Here is a 24321-nt window from a genome sequence, read left to right as displayed (position 1 = left end):
TTGAAGACAATAGCTTTAATTTTAGCATAGACATGTACAGAAGATCATCTGTTCACTGTCTCTTCTTTCCGCTCCTTTTCGTGTGAGAGAGAGTTCGTTGTTCCTCTCTTTTCTGTAGTTACCGTTCTACCTTCACTTTTTTCACACCATTTATAATGCTTCGCTGCTTCTTCTTCTTCTTCTTCCCACTGTCTTTGCCTTTTGTTTTCGAATTCTGACTTTCCAAGGAGCCAAGAAGGAGTGTTCTTTCTTCGGTTATACTCTTGGAGACTTTTTTTATCAAGTTTAGAGACAATGATTATGTGTTGACACTCATTCTTTCATCACTTCTCCAACAACTACTTCGTATGGCCCTTTCCTTTTGCTGCTTTTCATTTCTTGTAATTTTATACTGTTATTGTTTGGTGTTAAAGTGAGCTTTATTTTAATTTTTCGAACATTACACTGAACATTCGCGCTGCAATTACCATCCTTGTAATCACTTTACTCAAATTCTGGGTGTTACACATGTAAAAAACCTTCTACTTTTGCAATCAATTTGGGGGGAGTAAAAAATGTTATCTTCAAGCTTTTCTGGAAGCCAGTTTCTAACTTTTGATTTCACTTGTGGGACGCTCTCTTCTTTCACAACATTAGTTGTTTGCAATTGCGAGTTTGTTGATATCTGTTGTCAGTGGTGGTGGCGTTTCTGACTTGCAATTAGCAGTTTGTTGTGAAATATTATCACATTCTGTTTCAGTTGTGATTTTCAGCTGTTTATGTTAAAATTTAGGGTCCGAATCATTATTGATATTTCTGTGTTGACTGGGAAGCTGAGCTAAATATTCGTAGATTAGTTGCAAAATAAGATTTAAAACTCTTTCAATTACACACCAAATGCAACATTTTGTCAAGTGCAATTTGATCTCTCTCTTGCAAAGTAATCGTTTTTTTTTCTTGTTTTAATTTTCCTTTGAATAGTATTGCAGGGCTGTAGTCTGTGAATGGGGCAAGAATTGGAGTTGGATCTGAACGACAAGTCTTCCGTGGGTCTTAGTCCCGACACAGTTCTTCCATCTCAGCAATATTGTTTGAATGTGAAGAAAATATATAAAAATGGGAAACCCACTGGGAAAGATGATTTTTTGAAACTTAAAGAGAACTTTGCTGATATCAATTTTGGTAGGTCCCGTAATTCTTCTTCACATAAGAGCCTTACCTTTAGATCTCATGGACTTGTAGGTAATTTAGAAATTATAAAAGGTTCCAAGTATGAGACTTCAGAGCAAGTTATAAGTATAAAGAAAATGAGCACCATGAGGGGAAGGAAAAAAATAGAAATTTCATCTAGGAGTAGTGATGCCTCTTTTTCGGGTAGTGTTGTTGATTCTCTGTGCGGTTCAGATGATGAAAGTATGGACGAGAGACCTTCAGTAATATCCCAGGACTCTAATTTAGGTTCACCATTTTCATCTGTTTCTGGTTCCTGTGCTGGAATGGAGAACAACACTTCAAATGGCTATATTGAATTTTGCTTAAATTCGGATGTTTGGGATGAAAATTATGGTGCTGTAGAAGGGATTGGTTCTATAAATACAGAAAGCATAGGTGACAAGGTTGTTTGTTCACTAATCGATGGTAATTATCATCTCAAAAAAGATTCAGTTCATGGATTTGAAAAGCCAGTCTCTTCTATAGTTGAAATCTCTCACATGCAACCTCCTTCCGAGAGTGACTGCTCTCCAAGAGCAAGTCCAAAAGTCTCACTCGCCTCTATGAAGAAAAGGTTAACTCCATTCACAAAGTCGAAAACTTTGACTAGCCCAGTGAATTGTGTGCTGGAAACTGAGCTCGAATTAACTCGTACTAGAAATGGCACAAGAAACAGGACTTATCAGAGATCTTTGTTAAATGACTTCTCTGACACAGCAAAGCATTCTGACATTATTTCTGAATTTATCAATAGAGATATCCAGTTTTCAGGTCTATCATACTCACCTGTTCATCTTCATGGCAAACTCAAGTTGAAAAACAAACATGGACTGCCAGTTTTTGAGTTCAGGGTAAAGTGCCCTGAAGATATCTTTGTGGCAAAGACCTGGAAATCAGACAATGCTTTCAACTGGGCGTATACCTTTCACTCAATGGATAATAGAAAGAAAAGTACGGCCTCTGACTTTGGATCCCATTATTCTGACAAAGATTCATCAATGGTAGCACAGATGCTAGTTTCCTCTGATTCATGTTCGAAATTAGAAGTTGGAATGTTTGACAACTCTATGGTAACAGAGTTTGTGTTGTTTGATCTTGCACGCTCAAGAAAAAGTGTTTCGCCGGAAAAAAAGCCTTACAGCGAGAAAAATTGTTCCAACACTTTAAAAGATTCCCGTGTAGGAATGAAGAGAGAAACTTTGAGACCAGACGAAGAGACTTTGGCAACTAAAAGCAAGCCTATATCAAGCAATGCGTGTTTTGACAATTCAAATTCTTATCCTTTGTCATCCACAGAATTATATTCAAACCCTGAGATGGCTGCCATTGTTTTGCAAATTCCTTTTCGCAAGAGTAAAAGCTTGAAATGCGAAAGGAAGGATAGAGTGAAGGCTGAAGCGTATTCCAAACAAAGTGATCTCTCTTCAGCTGTAGAGCAGAGTAGAAAAAGCCTTCATAACGGAAAAGTCCTAGAACAGGTGAAGGTGGTACTACCAACCGGCAACCATGGCTTGCCAAGTTCTGATAGCCAGGGTCCCTCATCATTACTTGATCGATGGAAACATGGTGGAGGTTGTGATTGCGGTGGCTGGGACATGGCGTGTCCCCTTATTCTCTTAGGCAACCCTGCTGTTCAATTTGCTGACGACAACCCTCTTATGGAGGAATATCAAACTCTGGAACTTTTCACTCAGGTAAAGCTTCAATTTCACAACAACTCTAGTGAAAAGACTTTAAATAAATTTATTTAGAAAAATAGTCATACATTTACGTTTCTTTTCTTGTATAGGAGTTTATTTTTTGTATTTTCTCTTTCCGAATAAAGATATAAGCATCCAGAATAGGATAACAAACAAAAAGATACTGACTCTATTTTGCTAAGTGATCTAATTCCAAAGACATGCATCTGCATAAGATGTCAATTCATTGTTTTCTCTGGTACTTATTTCTCCTTCTGGTGCATAGGGAGTCAAAGAACGAACTCCTACATTTGGCATGACGATGGTTGAAGAGGGGCAATATGCAGTTGATTTCCATGCACAGTTATCTCCATTACAAGCTTTCTCCATTTGTGTTGCCATTTTGCATGGCACCTCCACCTTCGGTGTTACGGGGCAGGAGAAAAGGAAACAGATTTCTCGATGCAATTCATTGAAAATGCTTCTTGAGGAGGAGGTGGAGTTATTGATGAACTCAGTGACCAAAGGTGAGAAAAAGAATGTGTCCGAGATTCATAAAGGAATTCCTCGATCCTATGTGCCAAACCCACCTTTTTCTCCTATTGCTCGCGTATAAAAGTGTAGAGTTCACTCGATCCAAGTGAGATATTTCTGCAAGCTTTGAGCCCATTGTTCAAGCCTTTGCTATTGCTGGCTTGACCTTGCGGAGAACAGGACTTACATGAATATGAGTAGGAGGTGCAACATTCTCTGCTTCTGCTTATTTGAACTGGGTCTGGGTCATTGCTCATGATGTCAAAAGCATATACACAATGTCACCCACAATGCGCTGCTATATCATGAAGAAAATGTGCATCATAGTCTGTAACACCAAATAGAACATAATATTGTCCATATTGTAAGGGATAAAAGAGGGTATAGAAATTGGTTGTAGTCTGGATTCCAGTCCTTTCTGTATGTAAACATTCAGAAATCAAATCACACTGGAAATCAATCTATTAATTTGTTTAATAAAACTTGTCAGTGCCTGGGACAAAATCCCAGATGAACCTCCATTTAACAGGAAGACAGAGTAGATCATAAACCACAGCCACAACTGTTTTTCAAAGGCATGCGCATAAATTTCTTCTTAAACATTCTAAAAAAATTATAGAAAAGGACTTTTTTTGGGTAAATTAATTAGTGTATACATGAGTTAAATTTTATAAATGATTTATTTCAATTTTTCTAATTTTAATTTATTAAAACCTTAATTTAATTTGTTTTATTTTATGGAATTACTTAATAGAGAAGTTTCTTAAATAAGCTCTTGGAATTACTTATAATATTCAGTATTATAAAAGTGTGATTTTTGCTTCTTCTAGTTTAAATTATACCAATTAAGTTATCCACACATGACTATTATGCAATTATCTGGATCTTTAATAGAATATATTAGAAACTTGAAAATAAAAATAAACTAAATTTTGAAATTAAACATAAATAATATTTCGAAATATATAAATTCACTTATCTCGAAGTCTAAAATATAGCTTGTGTATCTATAATTTGCTTACTAATTGGCACTATTTGATTCATTGTGCAATGCAAACAAAATCACTGTGACATATTCTCCTTGCGAATTCTAAAATAATTACAGTTTTTGTATTTAAGTTTATTTCAAGTGCAGATAAAATAAAATAGGTAAATACTACTTCATTAAAAATATAAGAATGAGAAAGTAGTTTCATTAAAAAATGACTGATTTTTAAAAAATTAGAGGGATTAGTATTGTTGTTTTATTAGAGTCTTAAAAGATGTGCATGAATACTTTTAAATTAAAAGGAGGATAAGTCCGAATAGAAATTACAACAACCTGATGAGCAGGTAATTTCCCTTTCAATAATAATAGTAACATGCCTCTTGTTTTTTTTATTTCCTACTAATGGATCAAAGTTGAAAGTGGATTTTTCCGAGACGCGGCGGCGTCTGTCTCTCTTCGTTTCAACTATGAGTTGGTAATGATTTGGTAATCTTGTTGAGGTGAGACTGCATCCATGGCTTCGGAGAAGATCTGCTCGATTCTCTTATTTTCTGCAGTTATATTGCTTCTCCATGGTGCCCCTTCTGTCTTAGCTGGGGACATAGTTCATGACGACGATTCTACTCCCAAGAAGCCGGGTTGCGCGAACCAGTTCGTTCTGGTATACCCACTTTGCAAAGTTCAATTCTTTTTCTCTTTTCGTTTCTGGGTTTCTCACCTTTTCAGGTACTAGAGGCATCCGTGGTCATGGAGCATCATAATCATATTGTCCAGAATTAGACAATATTTGAGCGTTTAGTTCTTTAGCTATTAATTAGCCTCGAGTTCAATCTGAGTTATGAATAACTTTTATAATTGTCAGGTAAAAGTGCAAACCTGGGTTAACGGTGTAGAGGATGCTGAATTTGTTGGTGTGGGTGCCAGATTTGGCAGAGCCATTGTGTCAAAAGAGAAAAATGCAAAACATACACGCCTTATTCTTTCAGATCCTCGTGATTGTTGCAGCCCGCCAAAGAACAAGGTTCTTTCTTCGTTTGTATCGTGTTGTAGGGTACTTTAGCCACTAGTGTAGCAAAGTACTGAATGTTAGTAGTTGTCTAAACTGTCAGATTGTGGGAGATGTTATCATGGTGGATCGAGGCAACTGTACATTCACAAGAAAGGCAAATACTGCACAAAATGCTAATGCTTCAGCCATCCTCATTATAAATAACCAAAAAGGTAAAAAGATATCCAAGTTTTTTTTTTCCTTTTTGCTTTTTTTTTGTGTGTGCGGGGTTGTTATTTTAGTAGTTGGAGGAGTTGCTCCGCTGTTATGTATATTTCGTACACCTATTTCTCTTTTCATGTCAAATTTGTTTTCATTGTTTGCAGAACTCTACAAGATGGTTTGCGATCCTGATGAAACTGATTTGAACATACATATACCTGCAGTCATGCTTCCACTAGATGCAGGTGCAAGACTAGAAAAAATGCTGACAAGTACTTCATCTGGTGAGCTTCCTTTCGATTTTCAAAATATCTCTGGATGTTTTCTTGTGCATGCTATGTGGAAATTGTAATAGTTTCTGAGTAATGCGTTTAGCTAAGTGATGGTCACAACATCTTTAATGCTTATGAGAAGATTCTGTAATTGCAATGCAACTGCTATTTTTGTTTTTCCTGCAAGAGAGGGGAGCTTCTAATTTTTTTTGCCACTTTGCAGTGTCTGTGCAGCTATACTCACCACGTAGACCACCTGTTGACGTAGCAGAAGTATTTCTTTGGATGATGGCAGTTCTTACCATATTGTGTGCATCATATTGGTCAGCTTGGACAGCCCGAGAAGCAGCTATTGAACAGGATAAGCTCCTAAAGGTCTGTTTTTCCTATTATGTCAGTATTCCCTCAAGTTGGATTTTCATTGTTGTCTTAATACGTTTTTTTATCCCACTACTTAATCTGAATTTCTTTTTTTCTTATAGGATGCTTCAGATGAAATCCCTAACACTAAATATTCTAGTGTTAGTGGAGTTGTAAATATGAACGTGAAAGCTGCAGTCCTTTTTGTTGTATTTGCTTCATGTTTCCTGTTTATGCTTTACAAACTGATGTCGTCGTGGTTCATTGATGTTTTGGTTGTTCTCTTCTGCATTGGTGGGATTGAGGTATTAACTTCCAATAAATCAGTCAAAAATTTATATTTTTGCATCAGTGTGAGGAAAAATCTGAGCAGGAAAAAGGAGGGCACCACATTAACGTATATGACATAGCACAAATGCATGTTATAGAAACTCTCTGTAGTCCTTACCAAATACAAACTGTGTCTTTCCTTCAATTGACATGCTAGTCTCTACCAAGTCATCGGTAACCATGTGTTTTTTTGTATATGTATGTAGGGATTGCAAACTTGCTTGGTTGCTCTATTGTCCAGGTGTGGTATATTCTGTCATAATGTTTGATTTTCAACTCTTTCATCCTTTATGTCCTTTTTAATTAAACTTATCAATTTGTTTCTCACTTCCTCCATGATTTTAACTCATAGAGAAACTTACATTGTTTTCCTGTGCAGGTGGTTCAAGCATGCTGGAGAGGCATACATCAAAGTACCTTTCTTGGGATCTATCTCATACCTGACTTTGGCTGTTTCTCCATTCTGTACAACATTTGCCGTTCTTTGGGCAGTTTATCGTAACAATTCCTTTGCCTGGATTTGTCAAGATATACTCGTAAGGATAAATATTTCTCCAGTCTTACATATCGTGTAGACACTCAAGATCTAAAGAAAGTTTGTCTTTTTTGTTATAATGAAAGGTGGTACATTTCTCATAATTTAGTTGTGCTTTATATGCATAAATTGTAAAATGTGTCCTGGCAGGAAGCCATTTGCCTCTCCTACATACGACAAGGAAATTTAATGGCCTGTCAGGATTGTCGAAGGGGTGCTTTTGGTGAAGGCTTCTTTGGATCCTTATTTCTAAATGCAATTTTTTCATAATACTATACAAATATCATGGACTTCGCTATTCTAAATACATGATATGAAAATTTTGTTTATATGTTTATACTTAACTAGATATCGCCTTTATACTTACAGTCCATTTAATCATAAATAATTTTTCATGGTTGCTTTAACAGGGAATTGCACTGATTATAACAGTTCTACAGATTGTACATGTACCAAATCTCAAGGTAATTATTTGAGCTCACATTATTATGTTTGTGCTGTGCTTTATGTTAGCCATGATAAAATTATTCTTGAATTCTGTCACTTTTCAGTAGAAGCCATTGAATGGGCCTTTTTTTTTATACATCTTTTACTGGGAAGAAATTAACTAACAACGTATTTAAATTGTATCTGGTGTTGCATTACCTCTATGTTTAATTACTATTTGCTCAGCAAGCACTCCCTTCTATAGTTTGTCAAGTTAGAGAAGTTGTCTTGATATATTTATGCTACAGGAAATATTTTTTAAAGAAAATCAAGGTCTTGTTATGCGGTGGCTTATATTAGCATGTTGGGGAACACATGAAGATAATTGGGATCGGCTTTTGACATGATTTACATTTGGATTACCTACTTTGATCCTTGTTTTTTTTTTATTTTTTATTTCTTAGTTGTACCAAAGAAAGCTAAAATGGTATAATTGGGCTGAATTGATTGTTAACCAAGTTTCAAAACACTTAATTTTTAAGACTTAAAAAAAAGTGTCTTTTACATGCTACTTTTGATAAGCACTTGGAAAACTCATCCTCAAAAGTGGAGAACCGAATACTTAAGCATTCAACCGACATCTTTTATCACTCAACGTGGGACTTATATGCTCCATAATACCAAGTTCCTATCACATCAATACTACTATCACCACCAACACTACTACTATTGACTATTGTTGCAACCAAGGTCATCACAAAAAACTAGAGCAAATCATAAAACTTAAATTGGTTTTATTTTCTTAAAATTTTGGAACTTGGCAACCATCCCAAATAGGCCCCAAGATACTTAAGTTGAAATATTGACTGTTTCCTGAATTAGGTTGGTACTGTTCTTCTCGGCTGTGCTTTCATCTACGACATCTTTTGGGTGTTTGTCTCAAAGAAGTTCTTCAAGGAAAGTGTCATGATTGTGGTTAGTACTATGCACCATTCTATTGCATGACAATCACTAAGACTATGTATTTACTTATTTTAATTCTGCTTACTTTTTCTCATAGGTAGCCCGAGGTGATCGAAGTGGAGAAGATGGAATTCCAATGTTACTAAAATTCCCACGTATTTTTGATCCATGGGGTGGCTACAGCATCATAGGTTTTGGAGACATCCTTTTACCTGGAATGCTGGTGGCATTCTCACTCAGGTTTTCTTTCCTCCCTCTTGCATATGACTTGTGTCAACGCAAAATTTGATTTTAATAACAGTTTCCAGATTTCATGAATTGGAATCTTTGCTTCAGTATTTTTCCTAGAAAATGTTTCCAGGATTTTTTCTTTCACAATAGCAACCTCAGAAGGTAGAACAAAGGAAATTTGAGATCTTAAGACTTAAAATACTGTTTTGGTGAAGCAAGGACAAGTTCTAGATGCGGAAAAAACTTTTCTGATAAAACTGGTACGTGTTTTCAGGTACGATTGGCTGGCAAACAAGAGCCTTAGAGGTGGATATTTCTTGTGGGCAATGCTTGCATATGGCTTTGGTGAGAATCAAATACCAATCGCCTTGTCTGTTTACTTCAGTAACATTTTTTCTTCAGCTATTAGAATCAAATAATTTTTTTCCCTTAAAGTAGGATACCTGACATGCATGGTTATTTCTTAGGTAGTGTAAGTATTACTGGGCTACGGAAAGTTTGTTAAATAGCCATTTTTAATCATTGATTTAAAGGTTACATACGCATGTTCTGACTTTTTTCCTAATGTTGCAGGTCTTTTAGTTACGTATGTGGCACTAAACTTGATGGACGGACATGGCCAACCAGCACTACTTTACATCGTTCCATTTACTCTTGGTACTTTTTATGGAAACTATTATTTTGTTACGGTTTCCTATCAAGATAAAAAATGATTGAAACCACAATCTATCTAGAAAAGGTGCTTACTTTTTTGCATGCATGGATTACTGCAGGAACCTTGATGACATTGGGGCAGAAGCGAGGAGATTTGAAAGGTTTGTGGAGAAATGGAGAACCTCAAAAACACTGCCCACATTTAAGACTCGAAAACAGTGGAGAATTAAGCCCTGAATGAAGTTGTAACATTTTTTGTACCTCTGTACCTTACAAAGCCTTAGTTATTAGCACCAACCCCCTTAAAACAAACCAGGGGACTCATTTATAGAAACACTCTACATTTAGTGTAGAGTTTGTTACAATAGTGCTGCGTAGAAATCGCTTATGATTATACTTCTTCCATTCCAATCCAAAATTGATAATTAATGTTTTTATTATATACATCAAAAGAAACTATTTCAAGACATGGATGGGAGTCAATTTTATTAAAATGTTTCAAGACAGTAGTCTTTTTTTTAAAGAAAAAAAAGAAGACACGTTTTAATATTCCATTGACAGCTCAACATCAATAAAAGGAATATGCAGGGAATAGTATATAATAAACAACACTTAACAGTAATCCTTTGACAAAGATGGCCTATAATGTGAATGCTGATGATGGAACCTAATGTAATAATGTGAACCCTATGAATAATTATATATTAAAGATATTTAGTGTTATGCCAAATTAAAAGTTGTTAAATAGTATTAAAAGTATTTTAGTTGTGAAATTTTGTTATATAAAGTTATTTTTGCAATAAAATCAACAATTCTATTTCTCAATAACAACGAAGTCTAAAGATATAACATCAATATCAAGTTCTTTGTTGTTAAAAAAAGAGCTCAAATTGTATGAATGTCAATATTGCACATTGATATAATGATTAATGTTAATAGTTTGTGTTAATATTGATTGGTTTAGCTATGATAAATGAAGCAAAGACTACTATGATATGATTATATGATTGTTAGACTAATTTGACTAAAGATACACTGGCTAAAGTATATAATCATGAAGTTACACATATCGTCTGAGTGAAAAATGGTTGGATCCTTAATCAAACATTGGTCTTATATATAATAATTACATATTAATATTAAGGACACCTATTGTTACTCTTATGCCAAATAAAAGTGATCAAATAGTAATAGGTAAATATAAATGCTAAAGGACAATCTTATATGTTCAAAAATAAGCTAGTTAGGTCCCAATATCACATTGTATTCTTCTTGACATCTTATTATTAATAGGGGCAGATAGATTGACAAAAGATTCTATAAAGAGAACATGTGTTGATTTGAAAAGTCAAAGCGCTCCTGTGAGACTCCTAATAATTTGTAGCAATAAATCTCTGTCACGACAAATTAATGCACACCACATTAACGCTTAACTCACTACAAACCCCCCACCCTAATCTGAAAACCAGTCCTCTGACGTGCACAGAAAACCCCACCCCATCATTTTTCCCCTGAAGCATTAAAAGCGCACTTTGCACTGCATGCACGCACGCCACGTGTCACGGGAGAAGCTTCTGAAATCAGAAGTGGTGAGCAGGTGTCGGGCTGGGAGACGCTCGTCCGTCTTGACGAGGAAAGCAACAAAACTGAGATTTTAAAACTCTCCCTCTCTCACCCGCACGCACCCTTCATCTTCCTCAGAACCTAAACCTCCATTTCTCTCCAACTTCTCTCTAAAACCTCCCAACTTCTCTCTACTGTAACTCACCAAGCTTTTCTCCGATCACGTTTCAGCACCGTAGGAACGTCCGCTGAACCGAGAGCTACTCATTGGACCGAACAGTTTCAAGAACGGAAATTGGTAAGTTCTCCTTCAGTAGCTCGTCCTTAGGTTTTCTAGAAACCGAGTTGTTGGCTGCATGCGTGTGTATAGTCTAAAGGATTCATTTTCTGTGGATTAGATTGGTTGTGAGAAGAGTCAAGAGACGTTGAGGGTAGGAGACCGTTAGCTGGACGAACCAAAAGACTCATATTAGGACGTTTCCTTCATTGATCCGGGTAAGGGAAGCTTATTAAATTTAATTCGTATGTGTGTCTTGTACTGTATGAATATTATGTGTGTCGCATGAAGTATGAACTGTGTTATCTGATTTTTGGTATATGATCATAAGTATGAGGTGTATATTGGTTGAGTATGCATGATCGAACGTTGCTGTACTACATGAACATGATATATGTTGGTTGAAATGTATGATATGGGTGATACATGTGAATATGAAATATGCATGCTTAGAAGTAGTGAACATAAGTGAAACTTGAATATCAACTCCCCTATGATAACGTATGTCCGACATTAAACGGTTCTCGACCGTTTGATGTTCCAGTAAACTTCTTTGAATTGGAATACTTTCATTTGGGAAGGATTCTGGTCGAGCATGAGCTATGTAGGTCTTTTACTTAGAGCTCATAATGAGATGTGTCGATCACCCTTGTGACTACAAATCATCCATCTGTGTCGACCTATCGTGTCGATCACCCTTGTGACTACAAATCATCCATCTGTGTCGACCTATCGTGTCGATCACCCTTGTGACTACAGATCATTCATCTGTGTCGACCTATCGTGTCGATCACCCTTGTGACTACAGATCATTCATCTGTGTCGACCTATTGTGTCGATCATCCTTGTGACTACAGATCATCCATCTGTGTCGACCTACTGTGTCGATCACCCTTATGACTACAGATCATCCATCTGTGTCGACCTACCGTGTCGATCACCCCTGTTACTACAGATCATCCATCTGTGTCGACATACCGTGTCGATCACCCTTGTGACTACAGATCATCCATCTGTGTCAACTGACAGTGTCGAGTACCCTTGATTAATACATGTCGTCCATCTATTTGGAAATCGGTTCTATTCTGTTTTTGGAACGGAGTAAATTCTTCGGTCTTGTTCTCCACGGTTGTCCTCATTATAAAGGGGGCTGAACGTTTGTGATCTTATGTACTTGGATTGAAAGATAAAAATGAAAATAAAAGTGAAAGATTATAAATGCCGAACATTATATGAGGTGAAACTATGGTTGTGGGATTTGGGCGAGCGTTCCGTGGAGGAACGACTCTATGATTTGTATATGAGAAGTGTGTAGTATGACCATGGTAAAATCACTGATGGCTGTTCATCCTGATATTCCGTGAGTGCTCGTCCTCATGTAGAGGGGAGTAGGTCATGCGTGGGAATGGCAGGAGACTCTAGTCCTATTGAGTACTTTGGACTGATAGGGTTAACCTCGGGTGGCAGCTGTCGAGTGTAATACAGTTACCACACCACCCGAGTGCACGAACGCCTGTGGTTACATGGATTCATACAGTCCGGACGGTCTGTCTTATGAGAGTTTGAACTGATATTATGTGTTGTGATATCTTTATGAATGTTGAAATGTTATGTGTATGAATTATTGGTGAATTAAATTCAATAAGCTTACCCTGTGTCGTTTCCTTGTGTTGTCGTTCGTCCATGTACGTCCGTCTTGTCAATGCAATGATCATCCGTGTGGATGTGAGCAGATGGAGAGGCGTTGCTTGAGGAAGCGCTGGAAGAAGAAGATTTGGAGGACGCCAATCTGGTTGAAGTAGAGGTTAAAGCCGAGCCCTAGAGCGCTCGTTCAGTAGTAGCTGTTAGTGTTTCTGGATTGTATTTTGGGACGTTCGGTTACTTAGTTTTGAAAAGCCGTTTCGTCCAGAACTTAGTATTTTGTCGATATATTCCGAACCCTGTATTTTGTACGTTCGGCTTTTAAGAGCTATTGTAACTAAGACTGCACTGTTAATTCTGTAAATGTAATTAGTTCTAATTAATGGTAATTACTATTTATTGGGATGTTACATCCACTCTTATCATTTTAAATTCATATATGTTTTTGCTTTTAATTTTGATGATTAATATGATAAATTCAAGATTATATAAACGTTAGTTTTTTATTTATCGAATACTTAAGTTTATATTTGTTTTTAACAAAACTTTCTTGAAATGTGAAATAATTCATTATACTAAAATTTGATAAAATTCTCTATTATTGTTTGTTATACGTATGTCATATTGTTTATTATACGTATGTTACATTATAGGTCATGAGTCAAAAAAGACTTCCCTTTAAATCCTAACTAAATAAAGAATAATTATTATATATAATTTTATACCTAATGTGAAATTTTTAATATATATTTTCATATTAAGAACTTATTGTGCGTATTAATAATATCTAAAGATTACAAATGAGATAATAGATTAAAAAAACTTGAGTGAAAAAATAGATTAAACAAACTTGATCTACGATGAATTTTAATACATAAAATTTAAATATAATTTAATCTTATAAAATCAACTCAAACTCGTTAAAATGAAATTTAATTTAATTTATATATTATAAATTGATTTTATTTGAAAAATATTAAATATTAAAGAAATTAACATGAAACCATTTATTATTGTTATTATATATATTATTAAAATGGAGAATATTAAAAACAATGTGACCTACAATAATAAATTAATAGCTTAGGGATATAACGGTATGAAAATGAAAGTAATAAATTGGTAAGACAGCTTAGGCACCCGCCCCTACACTCATCTTCGACCGACACAATGGTCTTGGTGTTACTCGTTATTAAATGTAACTCAATAATTTAGTTACAAAATTCAATGTTGGAAAACAAAATGTACCCACAAATTAGAAGAAAAGAGGCACCAAGTGGAAACATTGAGCGAAGCAATCAAGCACACATCTCATGCCTTTTTCTAATTCTCATTTTTCTATAGATTTTTTATTATTTAATCTTATTCAGATACCGTATACTGATATAATGCATCTAAGATATCATAAAAAGTTAATTAATTAATTAAAGTATAGAATAAATGGTTATTTAATTATACTGTCTATGGCAATAGTATCAAATGGCTAGAAAAAAATACTAGATCCGATTGGTTGAAGAGAATAATTCTTCATCTGTTTACGTAATTTAATCCTAAACAAAGATTAGTTATTCAATCAGTATCAGAAGAAGATCCCGCAGTTAAGTTAATTAACGTATCAGTGCCATCCTTTGCTCAAATTATTATGTTTTGTAATCTATAATTAAGTAATTTATTAATTGTACACGTGATTATTTATCTTACGCTTCAATAAATATTATTTTTTAATTATTGAGAAAAACTCTTAAACTAAACGACTGCATGAAATCCTGTATATTAAATAAATTATCACTAACTCCACTCCTAATAAGACGAGTGCGAAGAAAATGGAGAGTAAATATAACTATCAGTAAATTAAAATTAGCATTAATTGCTACGAAAACATCAATTTAAATATTTCTCACTTTTTGAACTGTAAGAACATTGCTAAAATGTTTGAACTGTCAGTAACAGTAAAAAAAGAAAAAACATTATTGGTTGGTTATTGGTAACCACTGTCTTTATGTCAACTATATTACACTTACACACAAAAAGGTTAACAGGTGTGAAGAATGTAGATGCTATAAATGTAAAGCATTTCCTAATCTAAAGTGGGTTTACCTGAAAATTTGATTACTAGTCTGCAAAACTCACCTTCATTTCGGGGCCAGCAAGTTCAAAAAATATTCCCATCACTGTATTGTTGTTAGATCTACCAACGTAAAATTCTTAGCAGCAATGGCACCAAAGTCAAAACCCAAAGGCTATGTTAAGTAACAGTCACCAAACTAAGAGAGTCCTCATTGGCTATTGGCCAACCCCATCGGGAAGAAAGACCAATTCTTGGAGGATTCTACTTCCTTGCTTGCAACTTTCTCATTAGCCCACCACTCAATAACTAAATTCGGCCCAGGAGAATCCCCTCCTTCTGCATTATCAAAGTTGAATTCTTTAGGAGAAGAAAATGTTACACTTTCATCCTTATGATGAACGCTTTCCACATCTTCATCGTCTGCGATCTCCTGGGGGACATCGTTGTGAGTTTCGTTCACGAGGGCTTCTCTTGAATTATCTTCTTTTTCTGGTCCTGGTGTATCAGTTTTGAATGGAAGTGATTTAGTCGATGTCACTGCCTTGTTTTCCACACATTTCAATGCTTCCTGGGAAGACACTTCGATAGAGAGGCTGTGATTTACACTAATATCATTGGGGCGATTTTTTCTTGGATGTGGAGACCTTATGACCTCAGAAACCCAGTGACTGGGAAGAAAAGCAGCTTGAGTTGTGGATCGTATAGAATCCGGGGTGAGAGAGCCAGAGCCTTGACGTGACTTGTGTTTTTCACGAGCAGACAGTTTATCAATGTTTAAAAGCTTGGTAGGGTCACCCGTTGGAAAGTCAAGAAGGATGGAGCCACGAGAAGAGAACTCAGCATCAGGGAAAGGAGATGAGGTGCCAGAAGCTGAGAAAGCTGATCTTGGTGAAATGAGTTGACCAACAGGGCTTCCAGGTTGAAGCTGATAGGAGTGGAAGTCATATAGAGATCTTTGGAACCTTTGATAGGTATCGGCATTTTTGTTGTTGGGATCAAGCAGTTGAGCAAACGGCACTTCAGGTGAAGAAGGTGTGGTCAAGTAGACAGATTCGGGAGGTGGAGTGAAGGGAGCGGTTGAAGGTTCAGTGGTGAATGTTGAGAAAACGGGTGGTGAAACTAATTGTGTTTCGTGGGCATAAGGTCCAATGGCGAAGATAGATAAAGGACCACCGGGAGAGTACATGCTGGCAGACACAGAAGTGAGAGATAGGATACCACCTGGGGATTGAGCAAGAGAAGGAGGTTCTGAGTTGAGGAAAGATACAGGAGACGAGGGAGGTGCGGCGAAGGGGAATGGAATACTAGGTGCAGCTGTTGAACCTACTGCTGCAGCAGTAGCATCTGCAGCAGAAGGTGTGCTTACGGGAACAAGGACTGCATGCCCAATTCGCTTTTGGTTTTTGCGGTGTCCAAAACACCAATATATGCTCAGCCAGCTTCCCCAGGTTTTCTTCTACAACCAACAAAACTTGTGTTAATTTTCAGTCATAGAAGACGCCACAAGTATGCCCAGCAAGAGTTTATGAATCAATGACTGCAGGATGAGGAAAGTAAGAAAACAAGACACTGAATTTGTCATTCACGGCATGACGGGGTCCAGACTGCATAGGATAAATACTATTAGCCTGCATCTAGACATCACCATTCCGGAAATTGACTCTGTGCGCAAAAACATGCAGAGTCTAATTCTGGTTAAAAGAATGAGACTCTAAATCATGTGGCATTCGCAGGAATGGAACCAGTTTTGAGTTGTAGAAAATACAGAGACATGCCAGTTCTCTCGAACAATCGGATCACCGTTACATGATAAATAAATAAATCAGTATATTGAGAAAATAAATAAACGGTGAAACAAAAATGGAATGTTTCTCCACTATACCACATCAAACATAATATCATACACAGTTCTGCTTTAACCCTTAATGTATGTGACGTTGAATCGTTCAACCCAAGAAACAATTTTTGAAAATATCATTACTTTTGGATAGGAGATGATCATAACTGGTAAAGCAATCAGAGCAGAGCAACATTGAACAAAAAAAATGAAGTTTTGCATAATAGAATCTGATCAAGGAAAACAGAGTGAAGAGGGAACAGAGAACCGAAAGGTCTGAAGCATAAAAAAGACCAAATCCACATCTGTAGCAAAAACAAGTGATTTATAGTATGAATGATTTATGTATTTTACCTGGACGTGAGGAAGAGATTGATTAACGCGATCGTCTACCGAAGCGATGGCAGTTGCAGCAGCGTTGATAGTCTCCAAAGTGTTGTTAACAGCTCTCATCTCTGCCTCTTGTTTTAGGATGGATAAAGAAGCAGACTAGCAGGGAGAAGGGGATTAGATGTTTCTAAATTTACATAGAGAAATGAAAAGTTGAGAAAAGTCGGAGGAGACTAACTGAAAATAAAATGAAAGTTTGATATGTATAGTTTATAGATATGAATCGTGAAATTTGGGGGAGAGAAAAAGGGAGAGAGTGTATTGATGTTGAAGAGGTCAAAACACGGCAATGACTGACTAACTCGATTTGGTTTGGTTTGATTGGTGCTAATGTCATGTCAAGTGATTAACCAAGGAAGACCAGATGAGGCTTTACTATGCTACATAGGATCGTAATAATATTAAAACGGTACATCACATGATGTTTGGTAGTAGTATTGGGTGATGGTATTAAAGTGAAAGGAACTTGCTCAACCGTTCCTTTGACTCTCTTATTCTCTCTCTGCATAGCCTACCCATTCTTCTACTTCCGGGGGTACCTTGGTATAAATGACAAAACGTGACACCTAGTATTAGTATAGTATATGTAATGTTGTTGTGTTGTGGCCGCCACACAAAACAACAAGAAAGGAGTCATTAGTGGGTTACTGTTCCCAAATAATGAAGTCCGTGTGCACGTGTGTTAGCGTTCACCCATTTTCTCCAGTCCTTTCTTTCGGGCTCCACCGCACCCAAATATCTTCTTCCTCTTAATTCTCTAGAGCTCTCAGATTTTTCCCTAACTAATGCTTTTCTTCTTTTCTAAACAATATTACTTTTTTTATCAAATCCTTCTTCGTTTCTTCGGATTCCGGATCTCAAACCACCGTCACGTATTTCCTTTTTCTTCTTTTTCACATTAAATTATCATACCAACATGCCAAATTGGAAATCAGCACTAAAGCAGCTTTTCTCGACTTTTAAACGCCAGCTCAGTTTGCCAAGGTAAGGTGTATTGATTACCACATTTTTTCTATCTCAGAATTCCTTTTTTTTTTTTCATGTTTTGTTAACAACGATTTAGAGAAGCACTGCAGCGTACGGAAAGCAAAAAAAAAAACATTGAGAAATTATAGAAGAATAAATAGGAAAGAGGAAACATAGGTTGCAAAGGAAAAGCATGAGAAGGAGCTAAATAGGAGAAAAAAACAGGAGGATTGGTTTGCGCTTACCTAACCTTGGTAGAAGATAATTATGACCTATTAAAGAGTTTAAATCCAAAGTCCACCTACTAACCTATGTCCCGTACAAAATATTCAGGATTGGGAAAAGGTAATTGCTTCCTGCATTCCAACCATTTTCTCCTCTACCCACATCAATTTTTCAAAATCACCATTTTAGCTTTCTAAAACTGACTTTCGGGTTATTAATTCTGGAGTAAGCTCTCAAAAACAAGATATTCCAAGTTTCTGGAATAACATTCCCAAAATAAAAAATTTCAGAACAAATTTTTTGAAATAAAATTTACGCAATTCATAAAATCGTTAGAAGTTTGGCATTGATTCGAAATAAAATTAATTTTTAATATATAATTGAATGAAAATCTTATCTTATAAAAAAAATATTTTGTGAGGTTGAATTATATTTAAAATTAATTTATAGAAATAATTTTTGGAAAAAAATTTCGGAACGATTTTTTTTAGCATGTTTTGTTCTTTCTTCTGAAATAGCCATCTGATGACGCAGTAACAGCATCGGTGGTGGTGTGGTGTAACAGTTGAAAGATATTTAAATATTTTGCTTGTACGGTCAGGTGTAGAAATAAATATGATGGGTTGCAGGAAGCAATTGGGTTCCAGAAATAGATTTGAATTCAGAGGCCCATTTTTTTCTTCCGATTAAGGCCCATATTATTTCTTTGTTTCTTAAAATAATATTTTGATATTTCTCATCTCTGTTATATATGTGTATAATATGTACGTATTTTGTGTGTCGTATAGAAAAAGATGGTAAAGAACTCCATAATTTTAATATGAGAATGTATTTAAGTTTACATAGCAGAAAAAACCCATCACCACAGAGTCATTCTCGTTAAACCGGTATTTATGGTCAATTACTATTTTTAGTAAACACAATCATCATTCTTTAAATTCATTATTCTCATTAAAGAGTGATAAGAATATTTACTCAAACTAATATAAGTTGGAAGTGCAATGCAACAATCTTAAAAAGAAAAGAAAATGACCATCTTTTAACAGTGACATTTCCAGTAAGACTTAAAAAATATTTATTGAAGGCTCACGTTTGTATCATTTAAAATAAAAAAAAATAAAGACTCAGATTACCACCTATAATTTATAAAATAAACTTTTATCACTACAGTTAATTAACCCTTAATTTGAATTAGTTAAGATAATTTGATTAGTTAAGATAATTGATGATGTCTTGTTATTTGAAAATATCATTACTGGAAGTGAAAAACACAAGTTGAAAAGGTTTTTGAAAAAGATAATGATACTTTGACAGTATTTTTTTGACAACATTTTAATATTATCTACGTGTTATTTTGTAATTAGTCTAAAATTACTTCATGATCAATAATAATAATCATAAACACCAACATAGATCAATCATAAAATGACACATTAAAATATTGTCAAAAAAATGTTTTTAAAGTATCATTATTCTTTTGAAAAATTGACCGGTACTTTTTCGTCAACGTAATTTGCTTCTTCCTTTTAAGTTTCCTTTTTAACCTTTTTTTTCTTTTATCGAGAACTTCTTTAACCTTTGGAAAGAGAACGTACTTTTTAGACTAAGTTAAACTTAAACTTTCACCAGAATATTAATGTAGAGGCGAATTTTGTTTGTCTGATTCTATAATTTACCCGATCTGATTGCATGGTTGGTCGCAAATTAACTGATTTGTTTATATAAGTTGTCATTTTCACAAACACATGATGGTTGGACTTGAATGGACCATAGTAGCCCAAGTTCAGCCAACATGCCTCCAAAAATTGACACCAAATTAGTTATACACAAAAATCCAAGTTCTAGCTGGATATAACTATTTAAATATTTATAGGTAACCTTTAAAGTCAAACTTCTTTCTTTTACATTAAACTTCTTCAATTTTAAATCCACAGTTCTGTAAAGGTGTGTTCTGTAAAATTACAGTCTATAGTTTAAAATTAAATTTATATCTTGTGTAATATAACCCTGTATTATTTTAGCGTTTAATTTAACTAATATTAAGATTTAAATTGCCTTTTGAAACGTATATTCAACTATATACAGGTATACATTTGTTTAAGTTCCCACTAATTCAATGATATACAAGTATTCAAATAACTCGTCGTACTCTAATAACTCGATTGTAAATTCACCGCGTCAATTCAAAGTTTAAAATAATCCTTCGTTCAAATTTGTCATTGTAACTTTAGCAACAAGGATAATTTTACGACAACAACAAATTAATTATTTTTAAATTAATTCTTTTTAATGTGGAAAATCAGTTACAATCACATAATATATTAAAATAACTTATGGAAGATCTAATACTACTTGTTAGAAAAAATTACACTATAGTGAAAACAGAAATACACAAGTTATAATAAATACGATGAATTATTTAAGACAACTTTAGAAATGTCTAAAAAGATTAAACCTAATTAATATAACACACGTGATCTTCTTTTATTCCATCCTTTTGTTATTTTATTTTATTTATATTTGGTACGGAAAGCGAGTTTCAATTTTAGAATGAATAGAAGAGATTGATTATGCTTGAATCTAGATATGAAATTTAGAATGAACTCAAGTAAACAAAAAATCTTAATTTTGTTTCATTTTATTAAACAATACTCACTATCCCCATTACTCTTAAATAATAGAGTAGACTTATAGAATGAATACTAATTGTTGTTATATTCACAAATAACCACTACTTCATCACTAAATTATATATATTGCGTATGTCTATTTTTGAGTTGATACATTTTAGCAATGCGTATTAGGTTTTAGTAGATAAAAATACTCTAATATATAATGATTATAAGTTTTAAGCTTAAGTGTATTTTAATGATTTTCATTTTCAAAAAAATAAAAAAAAAGAAACCCTAAAATTCTTGCTCACCTCTCACCTCCATCATTCCTCTCAACCCTTTCTCTTTCATCTCTCTCACTCCAACATTTTCTCTGTCATTTCTACGCTAGTCTCAACTGAACAAAATCAGAAACACTCGCCTAACATCAGTCAATCCATAATGGAATTGCTACTTCCATTTTTCAATGTAAAGTTTTTTTCTCATAAAATTGTCTATAATCCCTAACCTAACAGCCTCTCATAATAATAACGAAAAAAACATCCAAACACCAAGTAGGGTATTTAAGTGTATAAAGAAGAGAAAATATATAAAACACCTCTCCAATCAACATCAACATCATCAATTATTTTGTTATTAAACTGGAAAACAAATGAACGAATCGAGCAAAAGCAACAAATTGCGGTGTCACGGGTTGTTATATGTGGGTGAGGGAAAATATGGAGATGAGAGAGAAACAATTTGGATAAGCGAAAGGTAGATTAAGGTTAGGGGAGTGTTTATGATTTTTTCAATTGAGACTTTGAGTATGGATGACAGAGAAAATGGTGGAGTGGAAGAGATGAAAGAAAAAGGAATGATGGAAGTGAGCAAGAGTTTGGTTTTTTTTTTTTAGTTTTGAAAATGAAAATTACTAAAATATTTTTAATCTTAAAACTTAAAATCTATGATATATTAGGGTATTTTTGTCAACTAAAAAATAGACGTGCACAAATTAACAAAACCCGTATATATATATATATATATATATATATATATATATATATATATATAATAGTCATGAAGTTTAACTTGAAAACTGTATTTTTTTAATGAAATATTCACCCTGGTAATTTATAAGGATCAAGCACGAAAGTTTATTACGACATCGACTTCATGTTAAAAAAACACCGCATAGATATTTACATAAAAATCAAACTAACACTAAATACCAAAGTTCAAAATAATTTTCCAAATGTAAATTGTGGTATTTTATAAATAAAATATGGGTAGTTTATTGTTTCTTGTTTGCATTATTCTTTAATAAAGTATTATTAAATCTTGTAAAATGTCAAAGTATCTTTATTTTATAAATATTAAAATCATAGTTTTAAAAATTAAAAGTCCACTGTTATTTCTATATACACATATTTAAAAATAATTTTAAAAAATGTTATAATCAGACAAATCCCACTAAATTTTGAAATGAAGGTGAAAAAATTACAAGTGCATGCCTTATATTTAGGTATAAAAGATGAAAGTAAAATTGAAATGTTGGTGTCCTATGATAGGAGAAAAAACTGGGCTATAGTTAGCACCATTTTTGGAAACCATGAAATTGGATTGTATTTATATATAAAGATAGAATCCTTATATATTTGCACAGTTGGGTCCCATTAATGATGAATTTGCTATCTTCGTACTATGCCAGAAGGGTGAGTTAACAATGACCATGTGTTTTCGTCCTTATTAGATTCACATTCGCTTTTTTTTTTTTTTTTTTTCTTTTTATTCTTTATCTACTACCAGTAGGAGTAGTAGTAATTTTTCTTTTTGATATTATTTTTAAATTTTTATATAGATATAAAAAGTAATCAATAATTTAAATTTAACGGAAAAATATTATAAAACGCTGAAAGTTGTTGTATTAGTAGCAAGTGGCATAATCCAAGCCATTCACTAGAAAGATAATAAATTGGGATGTGGTGAGGTCTCACATGGTAGCATGTGCTCTATATAATTTCTAATACTACTGCAATAAATTATAACTCATCCATATGTGTGTGTGACGTGTATTATGTTAATATTTAATAATAATACAATACTAATTTATTAATATAACTTTAATAGGTTTATTAATCTAACTAATTATCCACCTACTTACTTTGAGTGCAATAGCAACTCTTTAACAAAAATCTAAACCCATGCAATTTATGACCGTTGCCGCTAACAAATTTCTTTCATGTTAGAGTATTTTTTTTTAATTTATTATGCAAAAGATGTTTTTCTACAAATAAAAAATAAATTTTACTTAAATGGGTATATATATAATATAATATTATTTTCTGGTATACATGTTTTATATAAAAATAATTATTGTCCGAACTCTGTTCTACTTTTGAAGTTTTTTGTCCTGTCCTGGTGTTTTATATAGATGGATTGATTGGTTGCCGTACTCTTTGATTGTTCCATTCAAATCATTTGTACACATTAGAAAATCAAATTCATCATCCTATCTTTGGTTTCATTCATCCTATTCCTATTTTAATCAACTTTATCTCTACATTTTAAATAAAAATGTTATTTTACCATTGCAAACTATTATTTGACTTTTTCTCTATACTAAAAAGTCTACTTTTTTAGTTTTAAGTTCAAACAAATACCCTGTAAACTGTTTTTTTTAATCAAATTATGAATCTTCTTGTATATTATATGCACAATTTTATTTTGCAATTCTTCTAAGTACTTATTAAATTCAAAATACTTGTATAATACATTTTATTCATACTATTTATATACTTGTATATGCATTTTTTTTATTCTTTGCACAGCCAAATTAAATAAAATAAGTAATTTTTTTTCTTTTCAAATTTCGTGACCAAACTTAATTAATTAAAGATAAAATATTTATACATTGGTAAATTATACCCATTAATACTAAAATGTAAAAGAAAAACTTAGAGAGTAAACAAATTTATCGTAATGCTAAATCATAAATATTAAATATTTGTAATGATGTTAATTCGCATGAGGTTTTCATTTTAAATTAGTAAATGTTGTGACAAATATTTCTTTGATCACAAATTGATAAAATTTGCAGCCAAATTAAAAAATAAAAAAGTATACTACGTGAAATATAGATTGATATAAAACGAGTGAGAGCAGCACTGATAGCCAATGATGTTACAGTGGAAGAGGAAAAAAAATATTCCAATGATGTAATTCTATATTCAGTTATTTTTTCTTATATTTTCACCAAAATAAACAGAATAAACCATACGCACAAACCCAGTTCAAATATCTATTTATATATATGCCAGTAAAAATCATAAATTAGTAACTTACCAAGAAATCGTGTATTTGTTTTAATCCGGTGTACTGTCAACGATT

The 24321-nt window shown here is 33.8% G+C and overlaps 3 protein-coding genes across 5 annotated transcripts; 2 read left to right on the top strand and 1 right to left on the bottom strand.

Moving 5' to 3' along the window:
• Positions 1–31: 31 nt before the first annotated feature.
• Positions 32–3872, top strand: LOC108334696 (uncharacterized). Of its 2 annotated transcripts, none has more exons than XM_017570611.2 (3): positions 32–345; positions 969–2885; positions 3157–3872. In XM_017570611.2, exons 2-3 carry the CDS (start codon positions 984–986, stop codon positions 3484–3486), a joined length of 2232 nt encoding a protein of 743 aa, XP_017426100.2. In that variant the 5' UTR covers positions 32–345; positions 969–983; the 3' UTR covers positions 3487–3872. The 2 variants fall into 2 exon arrangements, with proteins under 2 accessions (XP_017426100.2, XP_017426098.2); XM_017570609.2 differs by having other exon boundaries at positions 961–2885.
• Positions 3873–4761: 889 nt separating this feature from the next.
• Positions 4762–9842, top strand: LOC108335931 (signal peptide peptidase-like 2). The gene is made up of 14 exons (XM_017572159.2): positions 4762–5053; positions 5255–5413; positions 5502–5613; positions 5767–5886; positions 6098–6249; positions 6357–6539; positions 6771–6805; positions 6944–7100; positions 7510–7563; positions 8408–8500; positions 8586–8728; positions 8994–9064; positions 9293–9376; positions 9493–9842. Exons 1-14 carry the CDS (start codon positions 4907–4909, stop codon positions 9612–9614), a joined length of 1632 nt encoding a protein of 543 aa, XP_017427648.1. The 5' UTR covers positions 4762–4906; the 3' UTR covers positions 9615–9842.
• A 4872-nt stretch (positions 9843–14714) lies between these two features.
• LOC108334720 (uncharacterized) lies at positions 14715–17668 on the bottom strand. 2 transcript variants are annotated; one of them, XM_017570645.2, is made up of 2 exons: positions 17114–17668; positions 14715–16375 (listed from the first exon to the last, which is right to left on the bottom strand). In XM_017570645.2, exons 1-2 carry the CDS (start codon positions 17210–17212, stop codon positions 15131–15133), a joined length of 1344 nt encoding a protein of 447 aa, XP_017426134.1. In that variant the 5' UTR covers positions 17213–17668; the 3' UTR covers positions 14715–15130. The 2 variants fall into 2 exon arrangements, with proteins under 2 accessions (XP_017426134.1, XP_017426133.1); XM_017570644.2 differs by having other exon boundaries at positions 14715–16378; positions 17114–17666.
• Positions 17669–24321: the final 6653 nt, after the last annotated feature.

Source organism: Vigna angularis, chromosome 10 (genome assembly GCF_016808095.1).
Source record: "Vigna angularis cultivar LongXiaoDou No.4 chromosome 10, ASM1680809v1, whole genome shotgun sequence".
Taxonomy (NCBI): domain Eukaryota; kingdom Viridiplantae; phylum Streptophyta; class Magnoliopsida; order Fabales; family Fabaceae; genus Vigna; species Vigna angularis.
The sequence above is the reverse complement of the archived record's forward strand: the minus strand, read 5'-3'. Positions and strand labels throughout refer to the sequence as shown.